Below are 14,385 nucleotides of genomic sequence, written 5' to 3'. Positions count from 1 at the left end.
CTGAATGAAGTCGTGCTTCATGGTTATGTGAGCAAATTCCTTTTATTGTCACCAGATTAAGTTGTATGATCTGTATCTTGCAACCTAGAGAAGCCTAACATAACTAAGAAATATAGATGAAACTTAGGGGAATGCATTTCTTTGAACTCCTCTTCTCCTCCTCCCCAAAATAACCAGCATGTCCAGTATCAACATAAACATCTCAAATGATGGGAAGAACTATAAAATATATCCAATCTCATGTTACATGCAGAGATGTGACACAAAATAACTCTTTGTAAAAGCAAATCTGGATGTAAATGCCTTGCAAATAAAGTGAGGACTTACTTTACCATTCTAAGGTAGAACATTGTGCCCCCACTTTCATATAATTTTGTCTACTGTGAGCGCAGAGAACCTGAGAAGAAATGAATACATGCTAGATTAAGGTAAGGGTCAAGCCCTGAGGAGGATTTAAAAAAAAAAAAAAAATTTATTATTATGTTATATTAATCACCATACATCACATCATTAGTTTTTGATGTAGTGTTCCATGATTCATTGTTTGCATATAACACCCAGTGCTCCATGCAGAATGTGCCCGCTTTAATACCCATCACCAGGCTAACCCATCCTCCCACCCCCCTCCCCTCTAGAACCCTCAGTTTGTTTTTCAGAGTCCATCATCTCTTATGGTTCATCTCCCCATGAGGAGGCTTTTTAAAACAAGAGACACAATGAATGAAACTTAACTTGATGTGAAATGACACTGACTCTAAAGTATGAAGATCAAATGAAAATTGAAGGAGGCAGATAATCTATTCAGTGTCTAAATGATACTCAATTATCAAATGTTTGGAAATTATTTGTAATAATACATTTTATTAAGCTCTTAGATTTGTCATTATATTTAAAAAATAAATGTCTATAAGAATGCACATACAGTGGGGCACCTGGGTGGCTCAGTTGGTTGAGCATCTGCCTTTGGCTCAGTTCAGGATCCCAGGGTCCTGGGATTGAGCCCTGCATGGGGCTCCCTGCTCCTCGGGGAGCCTACTTCTCCCTCTCCCTCTGCCTGCTGCTCCCCCTGTTTGTGCTGTCAAATAAATAAAATCTTAAAAAAAAAATGCACATACAGGTAACTTACATGTGAACAGTACAAAACATCTTTCTCAGCCTAAGTGCCCAAAGGCCTTAACTGAAGATTTTTTTTTAAAGATTTATTTATTTTCTTATTTGAGAGAGAGATAAAGAGCATGAGCAGGAGGGGCAGAGGGAGAGAATCTCCAGCAGATTCCATGCTCAGCGCAGGGGAGTGGGACGCGGAGCCCCATCTCACAACCCTGGGCTCATGACCTGAGCTGAAACCAAGAGTCAACCAAGAGTCGTCGCTTAACTGACTGAGCCATCCAGGTGCCCCTGAAAAGGAGGATTTTTAAACCTGGGAATGGAGGCAATATAGAAAGCTTCTGGTTAATTCAGTGATCTATTTTACCAAGTGTTTTGAAAACCATTTCTAGGGGCGACTGGGTGGCTCAGTCGTTAAGCGTCTACCTTTGGCTCAGGTCATGATCCCAGGGTCCTGGGGGCTCCCTGCTGGGTGAGAAGGCTTCTCCCTCTCCCACTCCCACTCCCCTTGCTTGTGTTCCCTCTCTCGCTGTGTCTCTCTCTCAAATAAATAAAAATCTTTTAAAAAAACAATTTCTAGATCTTTTTTAAAAGTATTGTTTTTAAGTTCTGAAGTAATTATAGATTCACAAAAAGTTGCAAAAATAGATATAAAGAGGTTCCCTTTACCCAGTTTTCTCCAATGGTTACATCTTACATACTTACAATACCAAAACCAGAAACTTGACATGGGAACAAGGTGTATATAGTCCTACATCTTATCACATGTGTAGACTTGTGTGACCATCATTATCAGAATACAGAACTATTTTATTAACACAAAGATTTCCCTTGCTCTGCTGTGTACATTCACACCCACCCCCTTATCCACCAATACAAAAGTTTTGTAACTCTGTTGTAAGATGAGTATTTATTTTCTATTTGTACCTGGCTAATCTCTTTCATAATGCTGTCCCCACCCTTTGAATTAATGTCATAATTAATAGGTCCTCATCCTCAATTTTAAAAACAATGCAATCAATCTGATCTTCCAGACTAATTTCCCTTATTCCAGAATTTGGTTTGGGAAAAAGCACACAAATACACCTGATTTGTGGTGGATTCCCTTCTCCAGTTTGGTCCCACCTTTTCCTAGCTTTTCCTAAAGTCCCTCTTTAGTTTTCCTTGTTTTAAACTCTTTTCTCACATCACTGAGAAATCTCAAGATCCTGATAACTAATTTCTTATTCCAACAGAAAGGAAATAGATTTCCAAAATAGGATTCCAATTTATTAATTCGCTATGAGGTTTATAATGGACCAGTAGGGTCAGTTCAATCACCACCTACTAAGAAAATTCCAAATACAATTGCAGGGTTGCTTGGTAAATGCAGATACAAAAAAAAAGGGGTGGTGGTGGTGGTGATGGCCCTATGGTAGCTTAATCAAACTTGGGCGTAACTCAGGAAATCTCCTCTTGCCCTCAGGGATCAATTCCAGCCCTCAGTTCTTCAAAACCGAAGAACACTGACAAAACGACTACTCTTCAAACCTCTTTTTCAGAAACCCAGGCTGAGGAGAGAGGGGGTGGGAGCGGTGTTCATTTAATTCTAACACCTGAAATTGCCTCCTGGGCTTGTGCTAATTTTCTCAAATTCAATTTTGTGGGAGTCCAGGATAACTTTTAAATTTAAAAAATTTTTTTAAAGATTAATTTTTGCTACTATCCTTAGTTTGGATTTTGCAAATATTTAGCAACATGGAAATACTGCCTTTCTCATTCAGTGTGCGATTTCACTTTTGGTCCTCATTTTAGGCTAGGCCAACTTTATTCCTAGTACACGTTTTCTGTGAATACCCAGCCTTTTCTGAACAGACCCACTCTGGTTATAAACAAACCTCGGGTATTTTGATCACTTTCTAGCATCTTAACAGGTGTGGCGATTATGCTGAATGGTCCCAAGTCAGGTGTGACATGAGAAAAAAAACGTCCACTTCTCACCACCGAAAACAAAATGGAACACTTAAAATTTAGGCACAAAGATTAGAAACGGCCCACTCTTCCGCGTCCCCGCATCTTGCTGGAGCTTCATCAGCCGCCTAAAAAGTCCACTTTTTTTACGCAGTCCGGGTCGAAGGCCCGAGGTCCCAGGCCGGCCTCCCAGCGCGCAGCCCGGGACCCGCGCCCCGGCGCCCAGGCCCGCGCGGCCGCCCCGCCTGGGCCCTGCCTCGGGCGCTCCGCCTCTCCGGGTCGGCGGCGGCCATGGCGGCCACGCAGATCCCAGCGCTGGCGCTCGCCGCGCTCGGAAGGCTACCTCAAGCCACCCGGCCACTAAACCTTCTCTGGGTCGTCGGAGGGTTCCGACAGCACCTCAGCTTAACCCTCTCCTCCGCTGCTCAGGAAGACCGCAGAGGCCCTGGGCCCCGCTCGCAAGGCGGACTAGAGGGAACGGGGAGACGCCCGGGGAGCGAAGGGTTAACAACGGCCGAGCGGCAGATCGTGGACCTGCACGCGGCGGCGTGCGCGGTGAGGCCCCTCCTGCCCGCCGGGCCCCGCCCCGCCCCGCCTCGCCCGGCCCCGCCCCGCCTCGCCCGGCCCCGCCCCGCCTCGCCCGGCCCCGCCCCGCCTCGCCCGGCCCCGCCCCACCCCACCCCACCCAACCCAACCGGGGCCCGGCCCCGGGATCCGTGCGCCTGCGCGCCCCCGGCGGACGGAGAGGTCCCTGGAAGCCCGCGCAGTCCTTCCTCTGGCTTCGGACAAGCACGCGCGCTTACCGCTCCGACCGGTTCGCTTGAAAACTGGCCAGTTCCCTATTATGGGCAAAGAGTTAACGTATATTGGTATTAAGTGTGGGTCCCTTCTGATCAGCGTCCGAGCTAAACTCTGGTCGCAGTTTGGGACCCATCATGACTGTGTGTGTGTGTGTGTGTGTGTGCGTGTGTTGGGGGGCGGGGGTTGTTTGCATTGATGGAGGAGGTAGAGAGGAGCTGAGAAGTCACAGGGAAAGTAGGCTCTGTGTTTATCTGTATATTCAGTTAAACACTTTGCCATCCAATGATACAAATAATGCAAAAATTTTTTTAAAAGATTAATTTTTGCTACTATCCTTTTGTCTTTTCTTTACACCCTAACACAGCACCATTGTAAAGGAAACTAATATCAGGCGTTTACATTCTTCCCAGACAATCTTGAGCTATGTTTTCTTCTGTTTGGAGGATTTTTTTTAATATATATATATATATTTTTTTTTTTTTTAAGATTTTTATTTATGTATTTTGAGACAGAGAGAATGAGAGACAGAGAGCATGAGAGGGAGGAGGGTCGGAGGGAGAAGCAGACTCCCTGCCGAGCAGGGAGCCCGATGCGGGACTCGATCCCGGGACTCCAGGATCATGACCTGAGCCGAAGGCAGTCGCTTAACCAACTGAGCCACCCAGGTGCCCCTGTTTGGAGGATTTGACAATCACTTATTAGTACCAGTATCACAACTTATCATGTCCGCTCACAGATTCTAACACCTCAGACTACATAAGTTTAAAGGGAGCAGGTTTATATTTTTATTATCTTGAGAGAGCAAAGGAGTTCTAGCGTGAAGATACAAAAACAATGTAAAAGTAACCTATTTAATACACTGTGTGTGACCAGTACTTGATGTCTGGTGTAGAGTTACCTGGTGTTGCTTGAACCAAGGGACTAGAGAAGAAAACCTTGAAGATTTTCTAAAATTGACTTTTTTCCCCCCACTGCTAGTTAGTAAGGCCCTGGGAATCCACTGTTTGGCTCATTCAAGTGTTGAAACTTCTGCATAAAGTTTCATCAGGAAATGACTGGCAGCTTTTGATTGATCTTGTTTATATTCCATTAAAAATAACATGTGTACTTTGTTGCCATACATCACCATATAAATATGGTAAATATAAGCAAAAGTTTCATTCTTTTTAGAGTAAAGAGCAGTGGCTTGTAAAGGCAGGTCAGCCTGGGAAAGGAGCAGGACTTTTTCTCACTTAGGAAATCATCCATGTTTCATCATTGAGTGTCAGTATCACAGGTGAAATGGCTGTCCAGGAGACCAAAAGTAAATCCAAAAACAAGTTTGTTGTTTTTCTTTTCAACAAATCAGAACTCCCCTCTCAATGGTCCTTTTCCCCTCCAGGCAGATGGGTCTCTTACCTTTCTCCCTGTGCTGATCTGCATGACCGAACATCTTATTTTCCAGCCACTGGCCGCACTCCTGTCACATCTATGTCCATTGCCACTGTTACCTGAGGCTCCTTTACTGAGGACAGATTAAGTTTGTGTGGGCAGCCAACAAGCTCAAAGTTTCAAAATCAACACAGAAAGCAGGAGAGCAGGCGCAAATGCAGGAGCAATCTGTTTGTTAGGCTTATTTGCTAGATAATTGCCCTCAGAAGACCCCCAGAAACTATGAAAAGTGAAAAGTGAAAAGAAGACTGCTAACAGAGCTCCCAGTGTTTTTTTTTTTGTTTTTCTTCCAAGTCTTCAAACACGGGTTTCATAAATAGAGAAGTGAGGTCTTGACAATTGGTCATTCTAAAGTAGTGTTTAGTGCTTCTGGTTTCATGTAATCTGCTTCTGTAGTCCCAAAAGATTTGAGAAGCCCTATAGACTGGCCTTAAGACTTGCTTGCTGGATTTCTGCTGCCGGGGTCTGGCTTGGCTGGAATACCTTAGAGTAGACCTAGACTTGCACTCTATGTGTCTTTTTGCTTCATGATTTATTCATGGCTAAATTCTCAACCAGATTAAAATATTTAGCCATTAAGGAAGACACTCTGAAGAAGTAACTTGTGGCACATACAAAAATATGTTAGAAGACCTGTACATGTCACATGTATTTTAATGTAGAAGTTCTATACAAGAGTGATGCAGAGTTACTTCATGGTAAAAGGGTTATATAAAAAGCCCAAGAAAAAGTTCCTCTACAAAATCTCGAGGATAAATAATATCACCCACATGGCCCAAATCCATAGAATAGGCTGCATTATTCCTTCTGCCTTCAAACAGTGTACTTGGGATACTTTTTTTTTTTTAATTTATTTTTATTTTTATTTTTTAATTTATTTATTCATTAGAGAGAGAGAGAGAGGCTGAGGGAGAAGCAGGCTCCCAAGGAGCAGGGAGCCCGATGTGGGGCTCGATCCCAGGACCCTGGGATCATGACCTGAGCCGAAGGCAGACGCTTAACCATCTGAGCCACCCAGGCGCCCCACTTGGGATACTTTTTAAAAACCATGTTTGGGGGCGCCTGGGTGGCTCAGTCGTTAAGCATCTGCCTTCGGCTCAGGTCATGATCTCAGGGTCCTGGGATCGAGCCCCACATTGGGCTCCCTGCTCCGCGGGAAGCCTGCTTCTCCCTCTCCCACTCCCCCTGCTTGTGTTCCCTCTCTCGCTGTGTCTCTCTCTGTCAAATAAATAAATAAAATCTTTAAAAAAATAAATAAAAATAAAAACCATGTTTGAATGTCAGTAGAGTATGCTTCCTTGACATCTGAAGTGGTGTAGGAAAGTTTCTTTTGATCAAACTTGTGAAAGCAGTGAGTGTTAACATGTTAAAACAATACTTTTTTCACTTAAAAACAGAACTAACAACCCTCCCCAAAAAAGAAAATAGTGTAAAATGTGCAATGGAGTAACACATCATGAAGGTAAGGAAAAGTGTTCAATAATAGCAAGGTAATACTTTTCTGTAAGGACTGTTGGTTTTGATTAGCACCTTTTCTGTAAGTTTAAATCATTATCCACATATTTTAAGTACTGAAATTGCAACTGCAACTTCTGAGTGAAAGTTCATTTTCAGCCTCTTAAGCTCTTAAAGTCATCTAAATCACCTGTTATTAAACTTGTTCCCTAGAAACCGAATGAAAAATACCTGAGCAGTGGCTACATAGTTATTGGGTATAGAGGAGTTCTTGTTTTTCCATCAACTTCTCATTTTTCTCAAACTGTATATTTTCTCCTTATGTCACATAAAGTTGGATTGTATATAATGTTGGAATGCATTCAGTCTTCAGTTGCAAGTGCCACCAAAATTGCTGGGAAGAAGTTTAATGTTGTTCAAAGAAAAATTTTGCAGTGTTTTAGGAGTAGAAATTATGGTGAGGAGCTATGGTGAATATTGAGATTAATGAATTGTTTTATTTCATTATTCTTCAGGCTGGCCAGTTACACTACATGGATCCTGCTACCGGCTATACCGTGCTCACACAGCTCGCCCACTTGCAGAGAGGTAACTGCTGTGGTTCTGCCTGCAGACACGTGAGTAGCAAATTCTCGCATTACCGCAGCAGTTTTCGGTGCTTCCGTAACTTCGTAAATACCTGTTATTTGAAAAACAAGTCAAATAAAAAAGCTAAATAGACCTGGAGTGCACTTTTCACAAGCCACTTTAGCCAAGGACAATGAAGTCCTTAGGACCAACATAGGACCTTTAAAGTTAATGGCATTTGGTAACATTTCGCTGTGAACATCAGTCCCTTGAAATGCTGTGATTTGGAATTCATGGGAGTTCTTTATTACAAGGAGACTTTTCACGAGGTTTCAAATAAGTCACGTTCACTAGGCAAGTACAAAGGGGGCAGGAAAAGAAACCCAGCGTATTGCAAACTAGTTTGCAAACAGCGTTTTTGTCTTCATTATTAGCCGAACAAATAGAAATTTGACCAGCATTGTGATGTGGGTTTCCTTTAAATGACAATGATTCCCCCCGCTTTGTCCCCTCCTTCTGTCTTCCCTCCCTTCCTTTCTTTTCTTCTTCCCTCCCTTCTCTCTCTCCTCTCATTCTTTCCATGGCTGTTTTGTACTCTATCTTAAAAATAACCATGAAGCTACCTACCCCAAACTTAGTGCTGTACATTTCCTAAAATGTGTATTTCAGTGAACATATCTCTGTGCTCACTGATTAAGATGAACTAACTAAATCCTTTCCTATGCTGAGGAAGAAAATTAAATGGGACTGGGTTTGTCACTATAACTTTTTAAAAGCATACTAGTAAGGTAAATTGTTACATGTTAAGATTATAAACAGGTAACAACCTCTATTTACAGACCACTTTGACTTTATGTTTGGGAGCAAGAAGGTATTACTTCCTTTAACTGACCCACTTTACAATTAAGGACTAAACACTAAATGCATGTATTGGCTGGAGCCAGTATTGAAAAATTAAGCCTTCACTTTTATGTATGTTCCTACCTGTGCCGTTAGCTGTTTCTAATCAAATGCATTAAGAGCTTTGCATGAATTGAGGACTTGAGAATTTTCTAAGAGTGAGTTTTTGACAGTAGAATTCTTAAAGTTAGAAGGATGCATTTAGGAAGTGATTCTTGGACCCTAATTAGGACCATTTGCCAGAGGTTGCCATTATTCTCCTCTTAGTCTGCAGGACCCAGTAGATCAAATGATCTATATAACATGATTAGAAGTCTCCTTTTCCACCATGAGAAGTATTGTACTTTTTCAAGATGCCTGTGAAATAATTCAATAATAGTTTTGTTTTATTTCTTCTGCAGTGTCCATATGGCCAAGTCAATGTTAAAGATCCATCTCAAAGGAAGAAATTCAATTCATATTTTTATATTTGACAACAATTTCCTCTCTGTTCTCCATCTAATTGAGCCTGTATTAAAAAAAATACCCTAGTCCAGAATTGCTCTCTGTGCTGTTAGTCCTTGAGCACTAGTTTAATCATAAGTACATATATTAAAAGAACATCAATAAAATGAAAAATCTAGCAAATGTTTGTGTGTTTCTGAAGTGGCACATTGATAGTTATTTTCCTTTCTTTTTGCTTCATTATCAGACACATATGTTGAAGAAAGAAAATAATGACTGTGCCATGAAATAAATAGTAGCAATCGGGTCACATTAGTCACTCTTGATTTTTCTTATAGCCTCCGTTCTCCTACTGTTTTCTCCTCCGTGTTAGCAACCCAAGGGAGGTTGCTGGCAAATAGAAGAGTTTGAATACATTCTTCATTTTATTTATATCTTGAGCTATAAAAAGATTGATATAATGCTATATTGTGCAGCATATGAGTGCCCAAGAAGTGCCATTCTGCATCAAGAAATGCTCTCATCTTCCATCTGTTCTTTCAATAAAAACTCTAAATCATTCTGACTTGGAGGTCAGGCCGCTTAAGATGCCTCTGATTAGACCATTCTTACTTCACTCCCCCGCAGCTTCCTTCTCCATGTCTTACGGCACTTCCCAAGCAAAGCTATCTTAGGACATTTTATTATCTTTATACCCATTCCATTCACTGCAGTGACACCTTTGGGCATCAGTATCCAACCCAGGTTAGGAGCTCAAGGGACTATTGTTCCTACACTTTCTTCCCTGCTTCCCTCTGAGGACAATGGCCCCAGAAAGCCTTTTCCTTGCCAGTGGAGGCTGTTGAGTAAAATGAGGCTGCTGACCATCAGCCTCTTCTCCCAGCAGAATCTGAACGGTTCCCAAACATCTCAGGGGGCTTCCTTAGTCTCTGTCTGCGGACTGAAATAAGAGTTTTAGAGATCTGAAGCAACCAAAAGATCCTGGTGCCTTCTCACACATTCGATTTAAAGTAAAAGCCATTCCAAACTGTTGAATAAGTGAAAAAGAAGCCCAGTAGAGTTCTGATTTCCCCCTTGATTGTGATTTATGTTGTTATTTTTATGTCAAATACTAAATTTTTTGTTTCCCCAAATTTTTGGCATTTTAGTGCCCCAGTTTTGTTGGTGCTCCCACTATAGTGCCCTAAGCAACCCTGTCCATGGGCTCCGTGAGGTGCTGGCTGCCGCCTTGGATTAAACAAACAAACAAAAAAACCAGTCTTTGTGGCCAGGTGTTGTCCTCTCTAGAAATCATTTTGAGGAGGTGAATAGGAGAAGGGGTCAGCATTATGATTGTGGAGGCAGTTAGATTTTCCAGACAGGTTTATGTTCTCCTGGGAGCCAATTTCCTTACTATTCTCAGGTCAAGAAGCAACCAGATAGCTCAATGTTTTCCACTAGATTTGAAGATTACCAAGGCCATTTTCTGGGTTGGGGCTGGATGGTGCTTTCTTCAGCAGTCCCAAGAGGGAGAAGAGAAAGAAATGGAGCCTGAAAATGTCATCTTTCTGGAGAAAGAAGAGAAAGAGGAAAGGAAGTTCATTTTGAAAAGGGGCCCAATTTAAGGCCGTGTTTTGAGAAAGCCCCTTGACAAATGGAAATAACTTATGAGATGCCTCCTTCCTAGAGGCAGCTCTTTCCTCCTCCTAGTGCGCTTCCTGCGGTAGGGAACTGGCCCACGTAAAAGGACTCTGATGTCCATCACAGATGATTCTCATGTGGAACTCTTCCTGGCAGAACTTCAAGCCTTGCAGGCAACAGCGAAGGAGCTGCTGTTGGGGGATGGGGGAAGCTCTTACTCTCTCCCCCATCTGGAGCCCGGGAGCCAAGGCCTGAAGTTCTCCGCTGTGGTTCTGTGGACATGCTTGTGAACCACACATCAGGGGTGGCAGCGGGTCGGTGCTCCCACATTAAACACAATATGGCCACATAAATGGGCCTCGCTGCAAGAGCTTCAAGCTATATTGTATTCACACATTGTAAAGTAAAAATTCAGGTTTCTTATTGGGTGTGTGTATACAAACACATGTGGATGCCAAGAAGTAGAAACTTCCCAGTTTAAATCAACTCTGGTGCTGCTCCACTTTCATGGTTTCTGGAGACTCCTATTGCAAGTCACCATAAATCAAGGGGCATTGATTTCTAGATTGTTTCCAATATAGAAAGACCCAGCGGAAACTGGGGAAGCTTCTTACGGGGTTTACCCGGGTGGAGGATGGGCATCGATTCCTGAAGCAGTGGTGCTTCCCTTCCCTGGGGAAAGGGCCCTGTCCTGGTAGTCCTCGCTGCAGGTGGATTGCAATGCACACTTCCCTCTCTTCAGAAGACACACTGGCCCCATTGATTTTTGCAGCGCAAGGAAAAGAAGGACGCCCCCCCCCCCCCCCCCCCCCGCCCCAGTGAAACCTGCGGCTCCCAAACCTGGTGTGTTTGGAAAAGAAGGGTCCATGAGAAGGTGAGATACTCCTGGGCCCTGCCCAGACCTTTCTTCCACTGCAGCGCCCCTTATCCAAGGCATTCGCAAAGTCTTCCGCAAGCCCGTTCCACTGCCAGAAACCAGCTGGGCTTAATCTCCAGACAAAGCTAGGGAAGCGGGCTCAGTACCAGGCAAAAGGCAATCAGCGTGCTGCTTTCCTACGAGCACTTTGAGACCTCACAGTCCGTGGCTAGCCCAGAAGGAACCTCCCCCTCCGCTCCATACCAACACCTGCCATTTCATCTTCTCTACATTGGACCAAAGGCTTGAGTTTGTGGACATCTGCTCGTGGTGGAAGATTTAAAAGTCGGTGCTATTTTTCACTACCCTGCAACAATTAAAAGGTACTTCCGGGTGCCAAAACTATCCTCTCCCCTCAAAAAAAAAAAAAAATAAAATAAAATAAAAAGTCATATGTTTAAGTGTGTGCGTGTGTGTAGGGGGGGGAATTGTCAAGACCCTCTTGCACGCCTCTGTGGAGAACTTGATTTCTGAGAAAAGGTTGGGAGGAACCCACAGATATCTTTACCTAGAGGTTAAGTCATTCCCAGGACTCCCAGCCTACCAGGGATCTTTAGATACCCTGCTGCCTGTCGGACGGAGCACCCCGGGCGCTGAGAGCTAACTGACCTCGTCCGTACAAATAGTTTCAAGGTTGGGGTCATGACACAAAGTCTCCAGACTCACGGGCCCTCCGTTTTTTAAGACAATGGGTGTAAAAGAGTATAAACCGGGGAATCATAGGCTGTAGAGGGAATGGGAGATTCGTGACGACCATATCTTCCCCCTCGAAATTTGTACGGATGTGTGAGCTCCTCTGTGCGCACCTCAGTGCGCGCACACTTGGTGCGCGCGCCCGTGCGTGTGTAGAATGAATTTGTTTGTTTTTCCCAAATATCTAAAACGGTTCGTAACCCCAAAGAGGATAAAAACCTCTGCTTTGGACAGGAGTGAATGAAAGCATCTAAGCGTTTCGGGTCAGTATCACCGTCCATCTGTGCGATGGCCTAGCTGGCGAGCATAGAAGCTAAACCTGAGAGGCTTGTCCCCTCCCTGGCCGCGAAAACGGACCAACACAGGGGGGTTCTCGAGGAGAGAAAGAGCTAAGGAGGCCAGAACGGGAAAGGGAAAGTCGGGGGGGGGGGGAACTTAAGAGGTAAACTAGTGGAACTAGCTGGCTGGTGGCACTGGCTAGTGAAGCCAAGTGTTGGGGTGGAACGAGGGTCTCTGTCCTGGATTCTCAGAGCCACATTCCGGGGTTTGGGATGGAAAGAGAAAGCCAAGGAGGGCTTGGATTCGTGGCTCCCGCTGGTTCCCTTACCACCCCTAAACTGTGTGGCGGAGCTTGCGGGGCTGGCTAAGAGGTGCACCTCTCCCCCCACCCCGGCACAGCCCAGGCCCCCCCATCCCACGCTGGTTCCTCAGGCGGCTGGTAGGAGCGCGGGCGCCCCAGCCCTCGGCGCCCTCAGCCCACGCACCGCAGCGGAACAGCTCAGGTGGCACAGCGGGGAGGGGCGGGGAGGGAGGGCCGCAGCAGCACCCGGACCCGCATCCCGGAGCGGCCAATCTCGCGGCTCACACCCCCTTCCCGCATCCGCGCCGGAGCCTCCCAGCAATCCCCCGCCCCCCATCTCCGCCTGCGAGGAGCGCACTGGGTGGGGGAGTGAGTAAATAATTGGCCAGAGGCCCGGCTTCCCGGTTCTCGCTCTGCTTCCCCGCGGCCTGACTGCGCCCGGGGCTGCTGGGGCGACGCAGCCCCTCGGGAACCTGAGACCAGGTAACCTGGCCCCCGCCCCATCCCGGGTCTGGGAGTCTGTCTGCGTTCCTGAGAATGCTCATCTCCCAAGGTTTGAGTCGGTTTTCTCCCGGTTAATCGCCGTCCCCACCTCCTAGCCGGGGCGGGTGGGAGAGACACCTCCAGCCCCCGCGCTGACCCGGCTGGGAACGCCGCTGTGGCGCGCGGTGTGCATCCCAAAGCGCTGGGTTCCTGGCGCCTCGCCCGGGAGCGCCGAGAGTGAAGGGCCGGGAGGGGAAGGCAGGGATGTGGCGGGGGAGCAATCAATGGCTTAGCCAAGCTTCCCGCAGGAGCTACCGCCCATTCACGGTCTACGCAGGCACCAGCTGGCGGCAGCATCTTTTAGGTACGAGCTCCAGGAAGGCAAAGGCCGGCTGGGGGGCCGGGAGCCCAGGGCGCGCCGCGGGACCCCAGCACCCCCGCTGCGCCCAAGCCTCAAGATGCTCTCGGCTTTATGAGGTTCAGTTACGGCCGAGTCCTCCATTAACACCTCCCCTGATTATTGAGAGGCTGGAAGGGCTGAACGCAGCCTCAGAGCGCGTCTCCGCGCACCAGCCCGCGTCTGTGCCCTCTGCACACCCCTTCCTCCTCCCGATTTGGAAGCATAAACTGAAAAGAAAAGACAAGTGGAAGGAGCTGCGGGTCAGAGGTGAGGGATTCGGGTCAATCGAGAGAAAGAGAGAGAGAGAGATTTCCATCCAACGGTTTATTTATTTGGATCAACAGAGGAATCCCCGGCGAGACCTGGGGACCAGCCCGCACCTCTGGCCGCCGCCTCCCGCCCTCCCTCGCCGAGGACCGGGTTCTTGGGAGAAACGTCTGGACCTCAAGGTAAGATCCCACGGGGGTTGTCTCGTCGGAGCGGTTTTCTGGCCTGGGCGTGCGCCCGGAAGGCCAGGCACCCCAGGAGCGTCTCGGGCACTAGCGGAGGTAGGCTGGGCTTCAATCGAAGCCGCCCAGGACCCGAGGTCGCGGCGGGAGGAGCAGTTCGGACGCGCCCCAGCGGGGTGGTAGGAGGCTCCGGGGCCCCCGGGCCGCAACGCCCCGCTAACGCGCGGCTTTTTTCTGCCAGTGCAGCCACCATTACGGCGTGATCAACTCCTTTTGCTCTAAGAATGCTGAACGGCACCACTCTAGAGGCAGGTGAGTTATACGCCAGGTTCCTTCTCATTTCCTCTGCCCTTTTTCTTGGGCTGGTGTGCACATTGGTGTGTGTGTGTGCGCGCGCACACACGCGCCTTCATTGGGTGAAAGAAAGGGGTGTGTGTGTGTGTGTGTGTGTGTGTGTGTGTGTGTGTTAGAAATTAAATCGCGCTTCGAAGGCTCAATGCAGTCTCGTTCAGTCTCCTGCCAGGATTCCTGAAAGCTGCGTTTCCCTCCTTTTGCCTTTCCTTGAATGTCTTTGACTTTTTTGAGGATG

General features: G+C 46.5%; 1 protein-coding gene across 1 annotated transcript; it reads left to right on the top strand.

Annotated features, from left to right (window-relative positions):
* The first annotated feature begins 3,293 nt into the window (after nucleotides 1–3,293).
* Nucleotides 3,294–8,838, top strand: CUNH1orf53 (chromosome unknown C1orf53 homolog). Its single transcript, XM_045877092.3, has 3 exons — nucleotides 3,294–3,612; nucleotides 7,260–7,361; nucleotides 8,613–8,838. The coding sequence occupies exons 1-3, from the start codon at nucleotides 3,349–3,351 to the stop codon at nucleotides 8,682–8,684; spliced, it is 438 nt and encodes a 145-aa protein (XP_045733048.1). The 5' UTR covers nucleotides 3,294–3,348; the 3' UTR covers nucleotides 8,685–8,838.
* Nucleotides 8,839–14,385: the final 5,547 nt, after the last annotated feature.

The sequence above is a fragment of the Mirounga angustirostris genome, unplaced genomic scaffold, assembly GCF_029215605.1.
Source record: "Mirounga angustirostris isolate CCGP_5_RB_7025 unplaced genomic scaffold, mMirAng1.0.hap1 SCAF_6, whole genome shotgun sequence".
Classification (NCBI taxonomy): domain Eukaryota; kingdom Metazoa; phylum Chordata; class Mammalia; order Carnivora; family Phocidae; genus Mirounga; species Mirounga angustirostris.
The sequence above is the reverse complement of the archived record's forward strand: the minus strand, read 5'-3'. Positions and strand labels throughout refer to the sequence as shown.

Bases quoted from the DNA above. Each gene is read 5' to 3' on its own strand.
- CUNH1orf53 (XM_045877092.3), top strand. From the start codon at position 3,349: ATGGCGGCCACGCAGATCCCAGCGCTGGCGCTCGCCGCGCTCGGAAGG. The intron at 3,613-7,259 runs GTGAGGCCCCTC...ATTATTCTTCAG, and splicing joins TGCACGCGGCGGCGTGCGCG to GCTGGCCAGTTACACTACAT. The intron at 7,362-8,612 runs GTGAGTAGCAAA...TTTCTTCTGCAG, and splicing joins GTGGTTCTGCCTGCAGACAC to TGTCCATATGGCCAAGTCAA.